At 43.3% G+C, this 14,959-nt stretch overlaps 1 protein-coding gene across 1 annotated transcript in view; it reads right to left on the reverse strand.

Annotated features, from left to right (window-relative positions):
• Positions 1-362: 362 nt before the first annotated feature.
• LOC139456111 (retinol dehydrogenase 12-like) overlaps positions 363-14,959 on the reverse strand; it is a 46,241-nt gene continuing 31,644 nt past the window's right edge. Inside the window, exons 2-4 of the mRNA XM_071237643.1 lie at positions 7,911-8,153; positions 2,965-3,273; positions 363-2,380 (exon numbers count right to left, since the gene is read on the reverse strand). Of these exons, the coding sequence (XP_071093744.1) occupies positions 1,881-2,380; positions 2,965-3,273; positions 7,911-8,153 (1,052 nt within the window). The 3' untranslated portion in view covers positions 363-1,880. The remainder of the gene's footprint in view (positions 2,381-2,964; positions 3,274-7,910; positions 8,154-14,959) is intronic.

A 14,959-nucleotide genomic window follows, 5' to 3' on the forward strand; every position in this document is an offset into this window, starting at 1 on the left:
CTGGAACAAGAATTATCCGATACGGTCATTTAGAGGACATGGCAAGGTCACAGCCCATCCTCGCATCAGCCACAACGACAGAAGCATATCAGATGACTTACAGACGAGGGTTGGATGAAGTTCCGCTGAATGCCTCTTCACATAAGTAGTAGTCAGTCATTAGTTGACGTCATAAGATTGACGTCCTATATCAAATTAGCGGAAAAGTCCACGAATATATCAACACTTAGCATTTTCATTTCCTTAATTCCAAGAATAGATCCAGTTGATGTCGTTCATAGATAACTGCTGGGAAGTTCACACCTTTGATCGTGTTTACGTGGTAACGTCACACAGACGCCTACGAGTATGAAGTTTTTAACTTGACACATCGCGATGGCGTTTCCATGGTAACCTAACGAAGAATCCTGTCTTGTAATGAAATATCCATGACAACATGACCTGTACTCCTACAGTTGTGACGTTTTCATTTAACTTGACCTGCCTCTGTACTGCAATAGCATTACAATGAGAACTTCACGCAGAATCTTGTCTTGAAATGAAATATCCGTGGTAATGTCACATATACCCATGCCTGCTATCACAAGGTCGCACTAATCCTAGTGAATTTTTGTATGGTTCGATCGATGTCACCGAATTCTGCCAGGGGTAACTACTGCATACTTCCGCCGAACCCCCATATCATGGTGTGATATAAGACGTCACCCCCAGTCCATTTCCTTTAGTTGTCGTCACGTGATTTACATATACTGACGTCATGTTAATGACATATCTTGAAGCAGTTGCCACAGATGCTAACCTGTAGATGGACTAATGGCACAGACTTGATGACGTCGTTAAACAGCTGTGTTGTGGCAGACATACTGCCCATTCTCGATTGTACAGTGCATCATGTTCCTATTCTATTCTGATAGATACCCTGGACCCATTCGCCATCAAACCTTTGTTCCGGAAGTGACGTCATCATCTCTATCTCGCTTATAACTACCTCAGCGGCGGATGACTTTCGCTCATTAGTGTAATATGACTGGCCGGCTTATTGTAATGATTTTTCTGTCGAATACGATTTAAAACGATGCTATGATGGCGTTACTCTCCGTCATGTGTCTATCTTTACAGAGATGTTACGATATTAGAGACATGTACCCACTGAGACTGTGATTCATGTTGACTGTTGACCCACTGAAGCTTTTATTAACTGTTTGTATTCCAAATTGTCAGCCCAAAATACTCCTATATTAAAGGCGGACGCACTGTTGATGTCGAGTATTTCCAAATGTCACCAAACACCGCTCATATCTTAAAGGCGGGCTCGCCGAAGCTTTCAAGTATTGCCATGTGTCATCACAAAATACTCTTATCGTAAAGGCGGACTCACTGTTGCTGTGAAGTATTTCCAACTACCTTAAAGGCGAAATCACCGATGCTTTCAAGAATTGCCATCTGTCATCACAAAATACTCTTATCTTAAAGGCGGACTCACTGCTGCTGTCAAGTACACCCAGCCTTCACCACACACACGTTCCTATCTACCACACAAGCAGCAACCTGGAACTCAATAAATACTGGATATGTATCGGAGCACTGCTGTGCTGTGCATGCCAGCTGGAATTGTCCGAGTTGAGACTCGGGGCCATGTTGAAAATGTCGAACGCGATCACAAAACAGGTCACCTTGATCTTGACTGGCAGTGAGGGAGGCACAGATGGTTCCCCTTCCTTGATAAATACATCGCAATACTCCCACTTTGGATATGTATCCATACAATTCACAAAGGAGTTTCGTTCGTTATTCCAATCGACATGATTCAGTTCGAGTCCATTTTCAAGATGTCTGCCCACACGTCCACGAATATTGAAGTAGTAAACGGGATGGGGTTTTTAAGGAGCAGGGGCTTGAACGGGGGCAGGTTGGGGTTTTGCAGGGGGTTCAGGGGCAGGTTTTTTGGCAACTGGGGGAGGTTCTTGTTTAGCAGCAGCTGCAGCTGCAGCTTTGGCCTGATCCAGAACCGGAAGTTTGGATTCTTTCGCTTGAGCAGCTGTGGCGGCTCCCTCGCGCTTCTTGAGATCCGCGTCCTTTGGTTTCTCCGGAATAACAACTTCCTCCTCTTCTACATCCTCCGGCGGGAGACCGCACAGCTGAAGACTGACATTCCATAACTTGGTTCCCCTGGTTTTGTCTCTTGCAATTTCTTTAATTTTCTGTGCCTTGCAGTTGACGAAGAGTTTACCCGAGTGCTCTCTTAGCTTATCGGCCACGGCACAATAGACAATGGTCTGACATCCCTCCTCCGGCGTCTTGAAGAGGATCCTCGCCATGGCTCGCAGCAGGTTGCCGTTCATCCCGGGCCAGCTGCGGAGCAAGTCGGTGCAGCATGGGCCTGGAAACCGAAATATTATAGATACACTACTACTCAAAACTAACTTCCTCTCAACCATACATGAGCAAAATTTACAGATACACTACTATTCAAACGCATCTTCCACTCTATTATAAATGAGAAAAAATTATAGATACACTACTATTCAAAACTAACTTCCACTCAACAATACATGAGCAAAATTTACAGATACACTACTATTCAAACGTAACTTCCCCTCAACCACAAAGGGGAAAAATAACATTGAGACAATAATATAAAAAACTACAGCCCACCCACCAAAGTTTTTTATTAAATATTTCTTGGTCACATTAAGTATTATTTCAAAAATTGGTTATGCTAATTCTATAATGGCTGACCACTGTTTGTCATAATAATGTCTAAATATTATATATGCATTGGACATTCCGAAAGTTCGGAAATATATTCATCTGTCATCTCCTAAAAGTATACGTGGCTACTCGTGTCATTCCGTAAGAAGCCGAGAGGGGATTTACAGAAATTGGAGTGGCACTATATGTGACGATTAAATTGGGTATCCGGAAAATACACGAGTGATCACGAATGTAACACATCCTACTAACCCGGATGGACAGCGTAAGTGCAGACGACATCTGAGAAGAAATGGCGATGACACTCCATGCTGAACACCGTCTGGGCCAGCTTGCTTCGGGAGTAGGCCTTGTAGATGTCGTAGCTTTTCGTCATGGCGAGATCCTCGAAGTCCAGTTTGCCCTTGAGGTAGGCGTCGGACACGACGTTGATGACGCGGCTGGGCGCGCACTTCTTCAGCTTCTCCTTCAGCAGCAAGGTCAGATAGAAGTGTCCAAGATGGTTGACGCCGAAACAACGTTCAATGCCGTCATTGGTGGTGGCTTTAGGACCCATGTAGCCTGTAATGAAGACGTAACGACATCGGTGACATGAGTTAAGACCTATCAATTGACATGTGATTTTATTACTTGCCCGTGAAAAGATCACCCGTTTAATAAACATACACATTGTGTAATACCAAAGCGCGTGTTAATGTACTGTGGGAACAAGTTTCACGAACAAATATTGAAAACTCTCAACATCCCTGGGCTTATTCAACGACATTGCGTTATAGAGATGATAGATCACTGAAACGAGCTTATGGCACCAGATACCCTGTTGCAGGCTGACGTCACATGGCATTGTTTCGCCGCTGGATCTTGCAACAAAATTCCACAAATTACGTCATAGGCTATTGTGACGTGATTGTAAACTTTGTGGTGCAGGATCCCGTTCCAAAAGGCGATCGTAGCGCCACGACACTTGTACGTCTAGGTATATATTTGAGTTATTGATAACCTTAGCGCTACGATAACTTTCTGGAAAGGAACCCTGAACTCTTAAGGTGGGCCGTGCATGGTATTAGATTAATACATGTAACTTTTGACGTGTTTGAAGAATTGTTTTGTTAAACTAAATTGTATTATGCTGTGGATCGCGTAGATGTCTGCCCATATTCACATACGACATTGAAATTCTAAAAACATGTTTTAAATGGCAAGTAATAAATAAAATACTAAACTCTCCCCCGTGTTCTACCAACTTAATGCAACTCGTGAATAGTTCGGGTATCTGACGAGCGAAAGCGTTTCATAAAATTGGTTTTAAACGGGAGCTCGTTTAGTATTCTGTATGTACTTTATGATGTGAACATTTCATACTGCATCAACTCACCAGTTGATTGTTTGTTTGTTTGTTGTTTAACGCCGCACTCAGCAATGTTCCAGCTATATGACGGCGGTCTGTAAATAATCGAGTCAGGACCAGACAATCCAGTGATTGATATCATGAGCATCGATCCCCTGTTGAAAGTAGGTCACTGGGTACTTCAATATTTCTTTATAGTATGAATTTTGAATCATAATGTGTTTTGAATCATCATGTGTAAAAAAAAGGCGTTAGCAAGCCCGAAAACTTGGCAATTAGTGACGGTTCAAGGTAAGAGGCCGGGAATCAATTGTCGGTGACTTTGTAGACAGTCAGTTGTTCGCGATACATTTGGAAGAGCTGTAGTTATGATTGTGCATATTTGAGTAATGGGATGGTCCAACTATAAAGGGGGTGGTGGGTTACCCTAGAGGTTAAAGCGTTAGCTCGTCCCGCCAATGCCCTGGGTACAATGTGTGGAACCTATTTGTGGTCTCCCCCGCTGTGATATTGCTGGACTAGTGAAACCCTCACTCACTCACTCACTCACTCACTCACTCACTCCATTTAAGCCCTTACAGCAGGGAAAGCTTATTTACATCAGGTACACCGACTTCGGTGTACACTATTTCGAGCATCAAATGCCAAGAGACAGATTAATTAATAATCTATAGTGAGTGAGTATATTCTAACACCATATAGCAACATTCCAGCATATAACACCAGAAAAGGGCTTCACACATTGTACCCATGTGGGAGGCGAACCAGGGGCTTATGCGTGACACGCGAACGCTTTAAACACTAGGCTACCCGACCGCCCCCTAATAATCTGGAATTGTCTTCGAGACTTACACTTATTTCTTTGAAGGAGAAGCCGATGTTTTTTTTACAAAACCATTTTCATAAGGAGGAGAATATATGGGGGTTTAAAAGACGTATAACCATTTTTATTCAGCATGTCCAACAAGTTAAATTTATTTATTCCCATTTTACTGTGGAACGTTTTTTATGCGCCGTTATTGAAATTCTAAATTATGCTGACATCAGCGTTTCACATCCTCATAGGTTCTGTAACGTGAAGAGTAAAGATGACCCGAGGTCAGCTGCAGCGGATATGCAGTGACGGCACAATGCTCAATGACGTCATGGACCGTCACCTTGCAACCATATGCATCCCTGTGATATATTTGTTATCATAAGAAATGATTCCAACAGCATACTCAAGGAAAGGTCATTGTAACCTCCTCAGGCTTGAAGGGGGTATTGAGAAGACGAGCGTTGTCAGAATGCTCACACATTCTTTCAACTGTTTTCTAGTCTTGGCAACCGGTGAATGTCAACTTTGACATTTCGGCAGGGATACAGCTGTGAAAAAGTTCCACCAGAACGCCCGCTCCGCGATTCGCCATCATTCGCCAGTTTACTGTCTTATGCTCGGGATGTCCGGAGTGACACGAACAGTATCGAAGGTTTATATTGCAGTTTCTCGTAAATACTAGCTTCTTTCCGTAATCTACAATCATATTGTCAGAATTAGACGGGTTTCTCACGAATGCCACGAGTTAGTCCGAAATTAGCCGGAACTGTTGTTTTCGCAGTTACGGACATGGACGAATGCGATGAATGGGCACTGGGATATGGTGGCCCAGAAGTCCAAGTTCGACAACTCACTGTACTGAGTTGTGCCCCTTAGCTGCTAGGAGCAGCTGGTGATGGGTTCGAATCCCAGATTTGCTCAGTTTTTATTTCAGTATTGTCAACTTCATACCATACCAGAGTTTTCTCCAAACTAGCACACGTCTACCACATGTAACTGACACTCACTCACTCACTCACCCACTACTCTTCAGTGTGCGTCAAGACCGTGTCCTGTGCGTACAATCGTACATCAGTTTCCGACATTTATGATACGAGCTACTTCAAGAGGTTTCAGAGTTTGCAGGTCTCTGTGATACTGTTGAAGGTCAGCGCCTCGAGCGTGTGTCACAGAATCACAGACATGACAGCACCACTCATGTGAGTTTTATTGTGTCACGTGCTCGGGACCGTGAAATGGAAGTATTCCATTGGTCCATTTTTCTTGTAGGAAACAGGACTTGGCTGGAGGGGAGTGACGTTGATGGATATATGTGACAGTCGGGGAGGCGGGGACAACTTCCTTGAAGTCGACGTCTTCATGTAATCCTGGGTGTTCAGGTTTTTAAGAATTACGATTTTGCACGGACAGGACGTGTACGAACTGTCAAACATAATCCTTGTAGCCAACATAGTTGACAACTGATAGAAAGTTGTAAAAGATCTGTTTACTGAGTCGGGGGAGAGGGGGGGGGGGGGGGGGGGGAAATTTTCAAAAACGCTGCCTTCGAACAGTCAGATCCTGGCGCGACTAAGGTATATAACTCTGTAAAGCCAATTGAGGCGTCATGAGTAAACCACTTTGCTTTCCGTAACCCCGTACCTGAAAGCAATTAATTGCTTCAGCTTTGGTATTTTTTACTTTGGTGTAAAACAATTAACTGCAGCAGCTGTGATATTTCTGACTTAAGTGTAAAACATTTAACTGCAACAGCTGTGATGTTTCGGATTCTTGGTGTAAAACATTTAACTGCAACAGCTGTGACATATCTGACTTGGCCGTAAAATATTTAACTGCAACAGCTGTGAGATATCTGACTTGGCCGTAAAACATTTAACTGCAACAGCTGTGATGTTTCGGATTCTTGGTGTAAAACATTTAACTGCAACAGCTGTGATATATCTGACTTGGCCGTAAAACATTTAACTGCAACAGCTGTGATATATCTGACTTGAGTGTAAAACATTTAACTGCAGTAGCTGTGATATATCTGATTTGGATGTAAAATATTTAACTGCAGTAGTTGTGATACATTTGACTTGGCCGTAAAACATTAAATTGCAGTAGTTGTGATATATTTGACTTGTAAGCCTTAATGTTCTTACCGAAAACATCTTCTGTCTGTTACAAAACGTGAGTGAGTGAGTTGGGTTTAACGCCGCTTTGAACAGTATTCCAGTGATGCAGGTCTAAGACGTTTACCAGTGTTGTGAAAACCGCGGGCACAAAAAGGTTGTTACGTAGCGCACACACGCGAGTTGAAACACTAATTATTGCTTTCGACTTCGGTATCATGTTTTCGCCACGTGGGACCCAGAAGTTTACTTTTTTTATTGGAAACGTAGACATGAGAGTCCTTGCTCCATTCGCCATCTTTGCTCCCGAAAGATGAGAAAACGAAAAGATCAAGAGTCAAATTTCGATGGCCAATTATTTCCACAAATAGAATTAGAAAAAAGACGTATCACAAGATATGGATTATTGTTACGTAAAGGATACTTTTGCAATAGGACAGGACCCTCCTATCCTGAAAGCTGCGGATGACGCCATGTCATTGTGAGAGCAAGAGTGAGTGTTAGACCTGGTTTAAGGTCGCTTCGAACATTTAAAAAAAGTTATACAAATATCACAGCTTGTCATCTGAATGTGGAAGGAAGCGAAGAGTCGTAGACGTTTACCACTATGGTAAAATTAACAAGAAAGAACAATAATCTGGGCACACCTGGGAACCGAACCGATGTTCAGCGGATCCTGAAACGACTAAGGGACGCAAGTCTAGATAGCAAATTGTGCCGGTTAGGAAAACTAGTTCATTGAGTGTGAACTTTGAACAAAGAATTAAGAAAACGAAAGCAGGTAGCAATGTTGGAAGAAAGGATTGCCCAGTCGAACCATCGCCACGAGTTATTTTTATGCCAGCGTACAAATTGTAAGTCTTTGTCCCAGTGCCAATTCATCTTAAAATACGTTTATATCCATAACTCCATACTGTACCTGCGTTGTTGATGAGGACGTGGAGGGCACTCTCCTTGTCGTTGAATCTGTACACAAAGTCATGGATGGACCGGAAGTTACCGAGGTCCAAAACCTCGGCGAAGACGTTCGGATTGCCCGTCTTCTTCTTGATGCTCCTCGCCACCGCTTCGCCCTTGTTCTGGTCGCGGATACCCAGAATGACGCGCGCCTTCCGCTTGGCCAGTTCTATTGCTGTGGCCTTGCCCAACCCTGTGTTGGCGCCTGTGAAGAGGAAGAGACAAGGTTAGGACAAACTACAGACCTTCTACCTGTTTGAATATTAGAGTGTTACCAGGTTCACACAGGTATCCATCAGACTTAAGGGGAATCCTGGGTAGCTTTGTGGTTCTAAAGTTCTAAGTTTGTAGTTTGTTTGTTGTTTAACGCCGCACTCAGCAATATTGCAGCTATATGACGGCGGTCTGTAAATAATCGAGTCTGGACCAGACAATCCAGTGACATCATGAACATGGATCCACGCGATTGGGATACGATGACATGCATCAACCAAGTCAGCGAGCTTGAACTCCCGATCCGATTTCTTACGGCAAGAATAGTCGCCTTTTACCACAAGCATGGGTTGCTGAAGACCGTTACTACTACTGTCATATGTGATTTCTGTTTGCATTGATCATGTCATTGAAATACATGAACTATGTGGGAAAGGTTTAAATATTCTTGATGTCAAAATACACTCCTTTAAAAGGGAAGTACTCTCTGTTTTGTAACAGTTGTGAGCGGATCAACTCTAGACTTGCACATGTCTCTAAGGCAATAATTATTAATTTAAATCTTAAGTTCCAGATTGTGTTAATAATAAGAACAAGTTGTCCCTGTGAGAGACTGGAGTCCTGGCCACATATCGAGACTTGCCTATTAGGAGGATAGAATTACTACACATCAATTGAGTTTTCTTTCAGTACAGCCTTGGAGCAAGGCTAGATGGAATCCTGTAAGGAGAGAAAGTACTCCACATATGAAGAAGAGTATTTTGAGTCATGTCATGTTTTCATATTAGGATAATATTTTTATTCTTTATTCTTTATATGCATATCTATGTTGAGAGTTGTTTGATAGTAAGAACGCAGACAGTATCAGTATTTGAATCAGAACGGCGTGCATGATACAAGTTCAAGGAACATTTCCGCTCACAGATGACTCAACGCAAGTCTACCTGGTTTGTCATGCATTTTGAAAAGACTGGTTCCACTGTTGATTCGCGCATAAGGCTTATCGCAGAAAAATGTGGCCAAACAATAACAAATTGCTCTATTGATGTTATTTTTGGCGGACGTAATTTTACTTCACAAACAATCTTCAATTCTTCCGCTTTTTGTTTTGATTCAATACCGGCGACCAATTAATGCCATGTTGAGTGTTGTCCAATCGCAATCATCGAGAAATCGGCCTCCATCCGTCTACTTGTTTAGGTAGACAAGAGCCCAGTCATGCTTTGTGACCCTCCACATTGGAAAAATATATTACCCGGAACATTCCATATGGCTAGCTGCTTGTTAAACACATTTTCTTTTAAAGATGGATTGGTAGCTGTAAATAAATATATTATTGTTTCATTACGTTACGACATTTTTTGGCAGTAATTATTGCAGTTCGTGGGTTGTTTGTTGTCACAGCGGCCTGCAGCCATACATCACAGAATGATTGAAGCTGCAGCACTCTTTCTACAGCTCACCGTGTTAATACACCATCCACACACGGGGCTTCACGAGGCTCATGAGATGTCTTGAAATAGCGATCTCTGGCAAGGGTCGTGGGAGGTCATATATATCATTTCAGGTAAAAAAGGAAAGAGTTGTAAGCGTTATCTGTCGACACGTGAACTGAACACCTTTCATTCAACCTCCCCCCCTCCCCCCTTCAACGATGTACGTGTGTGCCGACAGGCAGGGGCCTCTTCCACACTGTTTGTTACTGTGCACCACACAGGAAGCGGTGAATCACGGTGGGCTTCCTTGTCAGACACTGATATCCAGGGCAGATGGTGTTCACTGATCGTACAACCTCCCGGTGTTCACTGATCGTACAACCTGGTGGTGTTCACTGATCGTACAACCTGCCGGTGTTCACTGATCGTACAACCTGCTGGTGTTCACTGATCGTACAACCTGCTGGTGTTCACTGATCGTACAGCCTGCTGGTGTTCACTGATCGTACAGCCTGCCGGTGTTCACTGTTCGTACCGCCTGGTGGTGTTCACTGATCGTACAACCTGGTGGTGTTCACTGATCGTACAACCTGCCGGTGTTCACTGTTCGTACAACCTGCCGGTGTTCACTGATCGTACCGCCTGGTGGTGTTCACTGATCGTACAACCTGGTGGTGTTCACTGATCGTACAACCTGGCATGTAGGTGTTCACTGATCGTACAACCTGCCGATGTTCACTGATCGTACAACCTGGTGGTGTTCACTGATCGTACAACCTGCCGGTGTTCACTGATCGTACAACCTGGTGGTGTTCACTGATTGTACAACCTGGTGGTGTTCACTGATCGTACAACCTGGTGGTGTTCACTGATCGTACAACCTGCCGGTGTTCACTGATCGTACAGCCTGGCATGTAGGTGTTCCCTGATCGTACAACCTGCCGGTGTTCACTGTTCGTACAACCTGCCGGTGTTCACTGATCGTACCGCCTGGTGGTGTTCACTGATCGTACAACCTGGTGGTGTTCACTGATCGTACAACCTGGCATGTAGGTGTTCACTGATCGTACAACCTGCCGGTGTTCACTCAACTTCACTGATCGAACAACCTGGTGGTCTTCACTGATCGTACAACCTCCCGGTGTTCCCTGATCGTACAGCCTGGTGGTGTCCACTGATCGTATAACCTGGCATGTAGGTGTTCACATATTGTACAACCTGGTGGTGTTCACTGATCGTACAACCTGGCATGTAGGTGTTCACTGATCGTACAACCTGATGGTGTTCACTGATCGTACAACCTGACATGTACATGTTCACTGATCGTACAACCTGGCCTGTAGGTGTTCACTGATCGTACAACCTGGTGGTGTTCACTGATCGCAAAACGTGGCAAGTAGGTGTTTACTGATCATATAACATGTCATGTAGGTGTTCACTGATCGCACAACATGGTAAGTACATGTTCACTGATTGCCCAACATGGTACGTAGGTGTTCACTGATCGTACAGCGTGGCATGTAGCTATTCACTGATCGTACAGCGTGGCATGTAGGTGTTCACTGATCGTACAGCGTGGCATGTAGGTGTTCACTGATCGTACAGCGTGGCATGTAGGTGTTCACTGATCGTACAGCGTGGCATGTAGGTGTTCACTGATCGTACAGCGTGGCATGTAGATGTTCACTGATTGCCCAACATGGTACGTCGGTGTTCACTGATCGTACAGCGTGGCATGTAGGTGTAAGTTGGAATAAGGAATCTATTTAATCCTCGATCCTCTGCCATGAGAGAAATACAAGAAATCAGGTTTATAAAGATAACATACACATTGCCAATATACATCACAGAGCTAAATAAAACTGTTGAAATGCAAGATTAAAACACTACCAGGTTATTATGGTTGCTAAAAGAGTACTGGAATAATTTGAACTGGTGCCCTGTAACATCAGCGGGATACATTTGAGCGCTAAGACAACACAGCCTTGTTTGAGACAAGCCGCTCGGCAGACGCATAGGGCTCGCTCAACATTAAATGTCAGGCAGAGTTGGAAGTTTGTCAATACCTACACCGTGTTTTTGCACAGTACAAGAGCTCTGCATGACGTGTCGTCGTGCATATGAAATACTGATTTCAGAATGACTTCGTTTTGCGAAAGTAGTTGATGGAAGGAATATACATTCTTCTATGACGCACAATTAACAGAGACATAAAGTAAATTGTACGTGAAATATATTCACCACCAGATGTCGCTTAACAAATGTGACCTTGACACGTGGCAAATCTTGCTGCTCGGCATTTGCAAAATCTATTTTATGGTCTCTGGCAAAACCAATTACTATGGTGGAATATTACCATGGTGCTGGTGCACTGCAGTTTGTTAATGGCGAAATGAAACGTCTTGATAGTTATTGTTAAAAGGCTTGACTTGAAATGTCCACAATAATATTGTATCGTTTTTGTCATCAGTCCGATCGTTGTTGTTTGCGTTATTATGAATTCAGGGGTTATGAGGAGCCCTGGGGCTATGGGGGACCTGGGGCTATGGGGAGGCCTAGAGCTAGTGGTTAAAGCGTTCGTTCGCCACGCCGTAGACCTGGGTTTCCCCATCTTCCCAAGGCAAGGGAGTTGATTTACCATAAAAGTCCAGTTTCTGGAAAAAAAACATGAAAAAATCGGGTGTTCCTTATCTAATTGTTTTAGTAGCTTGTTTGTTTTGTGTGTTTGTTTGTTTGTTACGTCATCACGAGATGCCGGGATTGTACAATTCACCAATTTGATTCGAACCTTGTCGCGAAATCTGTGTAAGCACTAAGTGTTCTCTGTGCAAAGAAATATGCCATGGTACACACATTCCACCGAGACTCTTCTCTGACATGGATTGTGGTACGTCTGGGTCAAACGGAAGTAGGGTCGTTAAATCCCCATGATAGATATATTACAAATACATGTCTGCTACGGTATGCTTAAGAAAACCCTGCCATGCGTATCTGATGGGAAAATAGCAGAAACATTTTTGTTGGCTGGACTATTTTGAAGTGTCATTATCGTCAAGGTACGAAAATATTAATTGAAATAGGATTGACATTCCCAAAAGTAAGTTTGAATAAAACAAACATATCTTTTTTAATTTCTTCAAGGTTGTGTATTTCCGTGAGTGAGTGAGTGAGTGAGTGAGTGAGTGAGTGAGTGAGTGAGTGCATGAGTGAGTGAGTGAGTGAGTGAGTGAGTGAGTGAGTGAGTGAGTGCGCGAGATAAAAACGAAAATCACGTCGACAGTATTTGAGCAATACTGTGACTTATTTTTATGACCCTTCCCACATCATGTATTTTGGAGGCCCATCCCTGGTCTTTTGTAGAGTGAGTGAGTGAGTTAGGTTTTATGCCGCCTCAGCAATATTCACGTAAAATCACGGCACGTTTAGGGTTAGCCATGTGTGGCTGTTACTTGTCGTAATTATGATGGAACTGAACCCGGGTTTTTGATGAGCTAACACTTTAGCCATTGGACTAACCCATCGCCCCTACCCACTGGACTAAACCATCGACCCTACCCACTGGACTAAACCATCGCCCCTACCCACTGGACTTACCCATCTAATGGCAAGCTGTTTACACATTTCTTACGGAATTACTGAAAACTTCAGTTCTTTTAAAGACATCTTGAATTGAATTGAAAATATCTTGAATGGATGTGATGATATCTTAAATACAGATAATTGTATATTAAAATAAATGTGAAAACGGCTTGCCATACCATCGCCCCTACCAACTGGACTAATCTAACCATCTCCCCTAGCATTTATAGAAATTATCAAACAAGGTTAAAATTGGGCATAGTGATACACTTCAGTTAATCCCTTCCGCACACCGTTCATAATTACGGGGTGATGGCAGTCAGGTGGTTAAAACGTTCAGTCGTCACCCCGGTACCGGTTCGATTCCCTACATGGGCAGTAATATTGCTTACAAGGTGTGATCCTATTCTAGGTGTCCTCGCCTCTATATTACTTGATGATCGCTAAAATCAGGGTAAACGTAAATCGCCATTACGAAGTACAGCAGCTCCTCACACCGTTTGTCGGATTGTATATTCCCAGCAATAAGGTTAACTGTCGTATCGACAGGTTTATACAGTACGACTATTCGCTGGCTCCATCCTCACAGCCGTGTAGGTGTAAACTCAACACTAGGAATCTCCTCAGACAGCAATTCCACCGAGGAACTGACATTTCTGACTTGGCATCGGGCTAGCCGCTGAATCTGTCCGAGTTCAGCCATGTGCTGGTGTAGCGGCATACAGTGGTTTATTTATTGTGTTCAGAAGGTTAATCGACATTTCTTTCGAACCCGGATGTGTTGCGTTTGACATATTGGGAAAATTTCAAAGTTTGTGTCTTTTCAGTAAATACTACATATGGCGGAGATATACACACAAAATGAAAATTTAATTTGTATGAACACAAAACGATGTTTACCACGACTGTGTGGAACTGTATGAAAACTGTATTCGGAAAGACAATAACAAATGAATACTTATAATTACAGCTAGTTTTAAAAGACTGCAGAAACTTGGCCCATCTTAACCAAATAACCTTGACCTTTCAGAGGCGGAAAGTGATAGGTGGGCCGCAACATGCAAGCTCGGAACCGCGTGTGTACTTCTCGTTTATCTGTTTTATTGCTGGGGAGACGCTGCCAGGAGCTAACAACGTAGGCCATCTCCAAAAATACACGCCAAGGTATCGCTGCAGCCGGGGGGTTTAATCACGCATCTATAAACGACAGAATTCCACACCCAATAGGGCGGTGATCATCTTGCTCCAGAATACCTGGGCTGCATGTTGTTTGACGAGGGTTCTTTAACAACGTTGATAAATGCTTTATAATCATACACTCGAACCAGCATTTGCAGCTCGTAACAGCGCCAGTAGTTGCAGCTGTATAAAGGCCTAGTTTACGTATCATTATCAATGCTTTCTGGGAGATATAACAATCACATGTTTGTACGAGCTCATGTCCACATCCTCATTATAAATGCGAGCAGCGGGCATTTTAAACGACAGCGTACCAAATATGATAATCAACGGTTTAAGTCGGACATGTGATGCTGACAGTCTGAACGCCACTCTACATATAATACATTCCTACAACTGCTTGTAAAGACACTACATTCCTACAACTGCTTGTAAAGACACTGCATTCCTACAACTGCTTGTAAAGACACTAATTCCTACATCTGCTTGTAAAGACACTACATTCCTGCAACTGCTTGTAAAGACTACATTCCTACAACTGCTTTTAAAGATACTACATTCCTACAACTGCTTGTAAAGACACTGCATTCCTACAACTACTTGT

This window comes from Haliotis cracherodii, unplaced genomic scaffold (genome assembly GCF_022045235.1).
Source record: "Haliotis cracherodii isolate W230 unplaced genomic scaffold, xgHalCrac1.p SCAF_11, whole genome shotgun sequence".
NCBI classification, from domain to species: Eukaryota; Metazoa; Mollusca; class Gastropoda; order Lepetellida; family Haliotidae; genus Haliotis; species Haliotis cracherodii.